The sequence below is a fragment of the Anomalospiza imberbis genome, chromosome 1 (genome assembly GCF_031753505.1).
Source record: "Anomalospiza imberbis isolate Cuckoo-Finch-1a 21T00152 chromosome 1, ASM3175350v1, whole genome shotgun sequence".
NCBI lineage: Eukaryota > Metazoa > Chordata > Aves > Passeriformes > Viduidae > Anomalospiza > Anomalospiza imberbis.
The window spans coordinates 33835606-33845552 of NC_089681.1; the positions used below are offsets into that span (position 1 = coordinate 33835606).

General features: G+C 38.1%; 1 protein-coding gene across 3 annotated transcripts in view; it reads right to left on the reverse strand.

The window, feature by feature from the left end:
• Positions 1–2423, reverse strand: part of SULF1 (sulfatase 1) — a 63766-nt gene extending 61343 nt beyond the window's left edge. For all 3 annotated transcript variants that reach the window (XM_068187038.1, XM_068187061.1, XM_068187057.1), the window contains exon 1: positions 2179–2423. In XM_068187038.1, coding sequence (XP_068043139.1) covers positions 2179–2350 — 172 coding nt within the window. In that variant the 5' untranslated portion in view covers positions 2351–2423. The remainder of the gene's footprint in view (positions 1–2178) is intronic.
• Positions 2424–9947: the final 7524 nt, after the last annotated feature.

The following is a 9947-nucleotide window of genomic DNA, read 5'->3' on the forward strand; positions in this document are numbered from 1 at the left end:
ATACCCCTATGGCTTGAGCACTAACTAAATGCAAACTCTCTGCCTCTTGCAATTTTTATTTTGGATGACTCCTCTATATATCAGTGGCACTCAGTCAGATGAATATTTTTGTTCAATGATTATACAAGCTCTGGAGACAAATCCTTCCTTGTTGAAGTCTATAATGCACCTTATATGCTTTTATATTAAAGTATTAATTTAGAATAGCTTTTAGAAATGTTCATGCTGGGAATACAATAGCAAATAATCCATATTCAGCGACTTTCAGTCTTGTGATTTTTGGATACTAATGCCTAAGTTTTAGTCTGTTTGTGGCAGAAAGTGTTACTTCCCACTGACCTTTGAGAAATTTAAGACTTTTCTCAGGAATCAATGAAGAGCAAGAGGAAAATTCACACATGGAAAACAGTTTGGCTTTATTTTTCAAATAAGCAGAATGATTTATTAGCAGAAGTGCGAATAATGCAGTACAGTAAATCTTCGGGCTGAATGCTGTTTCCTGTGAAATGATCTATGAAAAGGGGAAACCTGTGTGTTCATTCAAGGCAGTGGGAATACACATACACCCAGGCTATTGCTCAGCTGCCTGCTAATAGGAGCCAGAGTGCCCTGTGAACATTCAGAGCAGCTTTCAAAGAGAAGAGCTCCACAGTATGAACAAAGTGACTCGCCACATCCTTCCTCCTTTTTCACCACTCGCAAACCTTCTCGCAAGACTGAGGACAGCAAGTTGGTAACACTGTGTTCAGAGATGTGTGTGTCTGCTGACCTACCTTCCCCAGTGCCCTGAGTGCCCTGGAGAGAGTAGGCTCTTTCAGACCACAAAAAGGAAGACTTGACCCTTTTAACAAAATTTTTCAGAACGACTCCACCAAAAAGAAATGCACTCCCATTGTAAGAGCTGTATTGTAGACTAAAAATAGAACTGGGACCAGCTATTCATTATGCAGCATGGCTAAACAGAGCAGAGGTTTGAAAGAGTGAAAAATAAAAAAAAGATAAGAATCACTCAGATCTAAAGGCCTGTGTTTGGAGCTCTGCTGCATAAAAGCACCAACCTTCAGTCATGAAATATATTTTATTAATTATCTTTTCAGAACACTGAAGGACTGTGAAATTATTATTGCATCATGGCAAATACAAAAATGCTCGCAATCAAAGAACTGTTTTTTGTCTGCAATCTTCTGTCTGAAAGTATGTGATTTTAGAACAAATGAAGCTTTATGGAATGAAGCATTTATTTTTCAATGTCATATGGCATTTTGTCTAGAAATTCACTATACTTCTACTAAAAATATGTCTCTTGTTAAAAAAAAGCTAAGAATGCAAGATTTCATTTCAACTTAATTTGCCATTTTTTCACCTTTTTGATCTCACAACCCAAAATATTTGCTTGGGGGTAACCTAAAATGATCCTCTTTCTCTCCTTGATTTTTCATTTTGGGCAGTGAACCAAAAAATCAGTTATATGCATAACTACCATTAATATCTTTCTAACTTAATGGAAAACATTCAAAGGCATCCTGGAACATCATCTAAGTGTTTTAACTTTTTCCACCCTAAGAAAAATATGTGAAAATCACTTCTGACTGCTATGTGCTCAGATATTTGGTATACTTGTGAAAGCAAAACTACCATGCTTTTATACATACAGCATAGTTCTTAAAGCAGATGGATTTTAAACACTTCAGTAATTCATACAAATATTAAGATTACTAAATCCTGTAACTAGACCAGTTTTTCTGTGTGGATAAGTATGTCAGATGACATACATCCCTGTGACAAATATGTGGAGATACAGACATCTATACAGTACTGAGGGAAATGCTGGCCTCACAAGCCTCCTATTTCTAAATGCTACAAAAAGTCATAGAGTGAAAAAAGGTTTTTGATGCAAGTTTTTTACATGTATGTCCTTGCATACATTATTAAATAATTTTGTCATGCTGATTAAAACTTCCCATGGTGGATTTTGATAATCATGTATTTCCTAAAGTCTATAATTAAATGTGGTGAATGCCATGAAATAATACTGTTAACTCATTTTCCAAACTTGTCCCACATTCTGATACTATTCCAGGACCAGCAACTTCCCTGAATTTAAAGTTCTTTCTGCTTGGCATAAGCTATTGAAAGACACATGAAAAAATGTAGTAGCAAACAACAATTATTTCTCACCTAGCTCCACATCTTGATCATCTGTGAGTACAAGGATGATATTTGGTCTGATATTTTTTCGCTCCTGCTGCACACGTCCTCTGAACCTTGGGGACTTGATGGTGGAACAGTCACTTGTTAGCATTTCAGTACTGAGCACTGCCAACATGAGTGCCAACCAAGAAGGCTTCATAGTAGTTCCAGTATTTCAATGAAAAGACTGATCCAGAAGTTCCTGAATTCTAGTTTTCAAGACTGTAAAAGGAGGAAAAGAGATTTGGTTCAAGCAATAAATAAACTTCCAGTCATACACTGAAAGGATGGCACTTAGGGAAGTCAAGCCTGACACATGCCATTTAACATGATTATAAGCCATATTGTTGAATGAGAGCTTTATTCTGTCATTTTCTAAGAATAAACTCAGTCATTCTGCAACTATGCTGTCTCAAATAATTTTTGCTTGATGTCATGCCTGCATTTTGTATAGACATGACTTCTGGTAAATTCCTCACAGTGCTCCTTCTCCTACACCCCACACTTCTTTTTATGAAGCTTGGTTCCTTACATTCAGTACCTGGGCGCAGTAAAAAATTGCCGGGATGCAGACGCGTTCAGAACATCTGTAGGAGGAGCCCTGTGAGAAGGAGAAAGCAGAAGTCTTGTCAGTCAGAGACCTCAGTACTGTGGCTGTGCTTCAAAGTCTCCAGAACTGTTTGTTACAGCTTCTTTCTCTGTCCTGAAAGAAAAAAGTGAAAAAGAATTGCATTCTCAGCAGCTCCCCTACTTAATTTAATACCATACCTACGCAGGGGTTGGATGGCACCTTGGCTGCTAGAGATAAAGGGCATGTAGCTCATATCATCAGACACAGGTGCTTTTCCAATATTCATAGTCAGATTTACAGTGAGATTCTGAGAACAAGCATTAATTCCAGCATATGACACCTGGCAAGCACTAATGCTGTTTTAGGTTAACCCATCTGCATGAGAGACTAAACCCTTAAAAAGCAGAGGGGAGAGCATGGCTGTCATTTGCAATCTGCATGGGATCACTGTGTGAAAAGTCATCTTCCCACTGATAAGAAAGCTCATATTAAATGACGGTCCATATGATCTTACCCAGCATTGTGAAAAAGCACAACCATTCCTCAATCAATCAACAACAGAGCTGAGCGCCTCATCCATAATGCACAGTACCTCTGCCACAGCCTCGTCCTTGATACTCTGCTTCCAGACTTGTCTCAGTGCCTTATCAGAACCCTCTCTCCATGCCTGTCAGTCAAACAGCCTTGCTTTTGTAAGACCTGCTGCAAGCACAGAGGCTTGGCTTTGCTGCAGCACATTTAAACCAGTGACTGAAAATGACTGATTGGTCTGGAGAGGAAGGGGTAGCCACTTACACTTTGACATTTTTGGCATTACTGACTGAAGCCCTGCAAAATCCTTCCGTAACACAAGGGAAGGGAGAGAATATCTTGGGGCAAAAAGGAAGGGGGTGGGAAAGAAACCACGGAGCCATGCCTGTTCCCTCCAGGGTATTGACCTGCCACATACATTTCTTCTGGTTTTATTCTGGGACTGTGGATAAAAGCTCGGTGATATCGGTCAATTAAAAAAAACCTCACAAAACCACCCAAGCCCAAGAACAATCAAGAAGTTTGCCCAAGGGGAAGACTGCATGGGAACTGGGGTGTGCCTTATATAATTAGACTGGAGCATAAATCACGAGATCTGTGCACCCACACCTGAGACTTCAGACATGCAACATGAGCCACAAACAGATTAATAAACAGAAATAATGAGAGCAACACAGAAGACAAAAGGGGCCTCCAATCACTCACCTAAAAATGCGTTAATAGGGAGATGCTCTAAATTTCAGGGCAAGAAGCCACAGCAGAGGGAGAGGATGGGACTTGGTGCTGGACTGCTAGAAAAAGGATCGTGTTCTTGTTTCCACATACACCTTTTATTTTAAGCTTCGCAAGCTAAACAGTTTCATGCTCCTCACTCTGGCAGGCTGTAATTACACCAGAAGAGTGTGAACGTCTTTAAAAGGAAAATCCAAGCGTCCGTAGCAGAAAAATCTTGTCTTTCATTGTCTCTGCACCAACAGACTTCAGCCTTCCGCTAACATTACAGCACTGCAAAGTCAACACAGGGGATCGCCATCGAACACAAAATGCTATTTCAGTGATTACGCAACATTCAGATAATTAACAGGAAGTCTGTAATTAGTCTAGATGGACTTTTAAAAATAGTTCCATTTCCATGTATATGTTCTTAAGACACATAAAATCCGACAAGAGCCTCAAAGACCAGGGTTACCAGAGAAGTCAGCTTTCTTCTGGCAGACACCAGATACATGCTCTTGGTCCAAAAGCAGAAATACAATTTCTCTAGATGTCTGATCTTTAAATAGTGAAACTTTGACTCACATCACAAAGCACGAAAGGCTATATGAAGTGAGACTCAATGTTTAGTTTCTTACCTCTGTTGTACAGCAAACTTTTTCAGACAATGTTGACCTAGAAAGAGCAGTCATCCTGACTGCGCTGAGCAAACATTGGCACCAACGTGTTTGAATAATCCCCCACCATACGAAACTGCAAGTTCCTGACAATTACACCTCAGTGCTAATAAAATTTACACTAATCCAAATGGACATTTACAAGTATTCTTCATTTCAACCTGTCTGCTGTGCATTAGTATTTAAAAAAATCCCTTTCCTCTAGCATGTTTGAGACAACTTAGGCAGGTCTCTGCTACAAATAAGAGTATGAAAGTTTCTCTTCCTGCTCTAACATTTTTATTCTTGATGGATAAAGGAAAATGCCAAGACAGATTTATACATATAAAATTAATTATTCAAGTTTCATTGAATGGTTCTTATACAAGAGCACCGTAATGCCACATTTTGTTGCTCATCTTTCAGTTTTGCATATCGCAAATCTGTATTAAAAGGTGATCTTTGACTACTTGTCCTTTTACAGCCTGTTTCCCAGTCCTAGAAGGAAATTAAGCAAACTGTCAAAATACAGGCTTAATAGGGAAGACAAGACTGCAATGTTTGTGTTGGATACTGGCTGGTAGCATATAAGTGCCCCTGCAGATATTGCAATTTGTCTTAAGAAACAGACAAAAATAGGAGAAATTCTAAAAAAGAACTTTTCAAAGTTACATGGGGAAGCAAAGTGTATTTCTTTTGTGTTAGAAATCAAGATGGTACTGCAAAATGCTTTTTTTTTCATCCAAACAAACAAGTGCTGATCTAACTTCTATATGGAAATTTTAGAGTATATTTTTTATAGAAGATACCTATGATAACCAAATTGTAGTTAGTAAATAAATGAAACCAGAAGAATCCAAAGAAACTATTTTTTTTCCCACAGGAGCAGAAATACATAGTTTGCAACCACCTTTCAAGGAATAAAATCTGAAAACTTGTGTCTTTAGTTTTTTCTATGCAGCTAGTATTATAACATGCAGTTCAGGGAATTATTGGCGTGGAGAATTAATTACCCATGAAACTTGAATTACACTGGCAGAGCACTGCAAAGAAATGCTACAGTGCCACATTGTGTGGTGTGGCATAAAAAACTATGAGTACTTTATTTCAAGGTCTCATAAAAGAGTATATTTCAGTGATTTAGAAGAAAAGCAAAAGGCAGAACAGTATCTTTTGAAAGTCTGCAGACTTGTTACTCATTTTGATCCAGAACTGTTCAAGATTTTTCATGGCATTGACTGAAAGTGCTTAGTTTGGAACACAACAAAAGGCAGCCAGTATTCAAAAAAGAGCATTTGCCACTTTGTTCTTATGTCCACATTTTCACTCGGTTCACTTAAAATGCCATTTTGTGTTTGGCCAATAAAATCTGTCCAGAGTCATGCACTTTGTTTATGAAACACGGCACTGAGTATGCACATGAATATGCCATTATAAGTTTTTAAATATATATGAACTTATTCATATTTAATAATCTACAACTGCGTCTTCCATATATCATTGCACAGGGAATTTGTCTTATATGAACACATTTCCTGTCTGTAAATCTGACATCAAATGTGAGGATAGTGAGTAATGATATGGGACATACGTCCATCTCCAGTACTATGTGCTATGCAATGCCCCACGTCAGTAATTCACAGCCAAGGGGTAACAAAGGGCAAAAAACTTTGTCTTCTCTGCACTGTTTTCTTTTGAGCATGAACATTAAGGCATTATATTATCCAAAGTCATAGATTAAGGCCCACTGTCCTAGTGGTCTTTCCTTTGAAACAAAAATGGATCAGACAATACAGGAAACAGTGGTAATAAAACAATCATACTACTAATAATGTGGACTGCACTGCAGAACTTAAGAATCACAGAATTATTAGGGTTGGAAAGGAACTCTGGAGATCATCAAGTCCAAACCTCCTGCCATGGCAGCACAGGTCTCAGGTGTATCAGTCACTACCCCCAGTTTTGTACCATCAACAAACATGAGGATGAGAATTCTGGCTTCTGTTCCCCAGACATTAGTAGTAAATATGTCCAGTGAATTGAGAATGTAAGCTATAACAGGGTTCTTAAATCAGTAAACTTTTAATGCAGCACCTATTTGTGTTGTGTTCCTCTTTACTATCCAGTATCCTACAGATTTGATCTCTGTAATTAGATTTCTCTGCCTCCATAAATTGACATAGTTGTATGTTATTAAGATATAGTCCACAAACAAATGTTTTGCAACATAGGACATTTTTTAAATTCTCTGACAAGTGCAAGGAAATTGCACAAAAATGCACGGAAAAGAAGCAGAAGGCCTTGTTGTTGCAAATGTTCAGTTGCATAGTTTTCTTTATGCAAATGATAATCTTAGATATTTTTTTTCTTATAGGTTTCTCTGATAAATAAATGGATAAAACCCCTCAAAGAAACAAATCCTTGGATATCAATCACCACAAGAAAATGAGCTTTCTTTCTTCACCTCAAGCAGAAGAGCATCTTCCTATGTATCTTACCTCTGACCTGCTGACTTGACAGTTTTGGCTTTAATGAGCTTTTTTTACAGGAATATGATCCCAGTGTTCTCTGTTGCCTCTGACTGTCAATAAGAAAAAGAGAAAGGAAAAGGACAAATAGAAAAACTCTCCTAATTCAGAGTTGGGATTCTGCTATTGTCAGTGTTTTTTAATTTCCAATGTGACCTTGGATATTGTTCACTTTGCTGGACACCTGCTCAGCACAATTTCAAAAACCTGTCAGTCTGCCTGTAGTGCCAGAAACCACTGTCAGTGGCATCATGTAAGCTGGAGGTGGCTTCATCCATGACCCTACAAATGTCAGATTCAGGGTTTACAAATACCATTATAAATTGTATGCTTTAAACTGAATGAGTCCACCTGACATTGCTGCTGTATCTGAGAACATTTTGCATACATGGAAATTCCAGGGTGAAAGAAGGCGAAAGGGGCTTCCTGAGCCACACACACACAGCTTCTGTGAATCTTTGATGTTTGTGTCACAGGGTGGATGGACCTCGCCAAGTCCCACATGGCCTATACTGTGAATCATAACAAGTGTATGGTTTGAGACTCAACAAAATTAGCAACTTCGTAAGATTAGTAATTGCATGAAGATTGTGCAGACAGATTGAAACTCCATAATAAAAGGTCAGGGAAGTGAGATGTTCACCTGCACCCAGCAACCTAGTAGTTCATAGGTCTTAAATCTCTCCCTTAAATCATATTGCCTTGACGACTAGAGGGTTGTCACCCTACAACAACAACAACAGCTCTCACTTTCACTAATACAGTGAAGCACTTCAGTGGAAAAAGCTGTTGACAGATGACTATTTTAAGTTTAGCAATGTTAAAGCTCTTCTCACATCTTACTCTTCTATCTCGCATTTAAAGGCAAACTCTGCAATCTCAGACTACCAGGCACGCCGCGTAAATCTGCAGGTCAGTTTCCTGTGGGAATACTGAGCCTGAAGCCATGGGAAACACATTTACAGTACAGCAGAAGTCAGGAAAAAGCAAGATTTACCATTTTGTCTTAAAGGTTAATCCCCTAATCTAGGTTGTAAAGTACAGGATTTACAGTGAACACAAAGAATGTAGTTCCTATCTGGGTCTAATCTAATCATTATCTATTGGATTTCCAACACACTTAGCTAATCAATCAGATATCTTCTCCCCTTTCAAATGTAATCTGTGTATTCTAATGATGGATCCTCAGTGCCTCAGGCTAGATTAATTTAAAGTAACTATAATTTAAAGTAATTGCAGGTAGGGAGAGTCATAACCTTATATTACGTTTTTACATTGTAATTTTGCAAACAGTTACCGACAGGAAAGGAAAAAGCTTGCAGTGACTTGAAAGTGTAATGCAGGCTTGCTAATCCACTTTTATAACTTTGTACAGGTTAAGGGATATTCTCAGTAGGTAGAAGTTTCCAACACTTCATCTGTTAGGATGAAACAACAAACTACAATAACATTTTAAAAATATACAAGAGTAGGAGAAATTATCTACTTTTGAGAAAAGAAAAACGTGTATTTCATTTTAATGCTGCTAATATAGCGGAACAAAACATTAAAGAACATTAAAATAATGTTTTTATATTAATTTCAAATCTGTGGAAGTTTCAAAACAAAATTCCCACATATTTTTTTAAGAAGAATGCCCAATGTTAAGTTACAAACTTCTAATCATGTGCAGTTACCTAAATTTATTTCTTACCATCTGATTTACTTTGTTATAGAATTTCATATTTCAACACAGCCAAGGAGTGCACTTGTCATACAAAAGAGCCTGGTATAATTGAGCCAGATGATGTGCCCCACAAGTAAAATCGGCCATTCATGAAAGCTGGTCACCAGAGGCCATTTCAAACAATGCACATTTCAAAGTAATCTAAAGTAATCCCTTTTTTCTACTGATTTGGTTTCCAGGCAGTCTTAAGCACATGTGTGCAGCAAACAGGAGGCTTATTAAAACCTCATGTTATATTGGAGGCTATAATACCATTGCCTTGTGATTGAATTCCATGTCTGTTAGTCTTCAAAGAGAGGGGAAAAAATAAATTAAATTTATATGCTTATTACACGAGTGTCAAGATACGTGCAGTTTATTAGCACTTGCTAAATAATTAAGACTGAGAGAGATAATTAGATGTGTGCTAGGCTCCAAGCAGGCTTCTGAAATCAGATTTTTTTTATCTTTAAAGGAAGTGGCTTTCCAGCTAGAAGGTAATATAATTACTAAAAGACTCCAATTATTTTCAAATATAAAAACTAAATTCTGTATATGAGGGAATCTCAGGCAATTTTAAAATACTATTTTAAACCCACATATTTTTGCTATAAATAGTATAACGCTCCATTTGCTCACTTCAGCAGTGTGGGGCATTATGGAAAATATACTACACAATAACACACTGACAATTCAGTAAGTAGCCTTGCAATGGGAGATCATATCACAGAGGCGAACAGCAGCAACACATTTGCATATTTCTTTAAATTCCTGTTTAAGTTCACTGGCTTTAGAAACCATACAAGACCATAGCTTTCCACATCTCCTCTGGAGAGAAAACTCTCCCTTTAAAAAGTTTCCTTTCTAGATGTGTTTGCTTCCCCCAAATGTCTGTTGTCACAGGGAGGGGTTAGGGTAGGTGGTGCTGCCATGGGGGTGAGGGGTCTTGAGAGGAAGCTGAGCCTAACCCGTGGCTGCTCTGCCCACTCTCCTTGCTGACTGACCAGGGGAAGCAGCAGCAGCTCCTGGGCACCAGAGGAGTTTATGTAAGG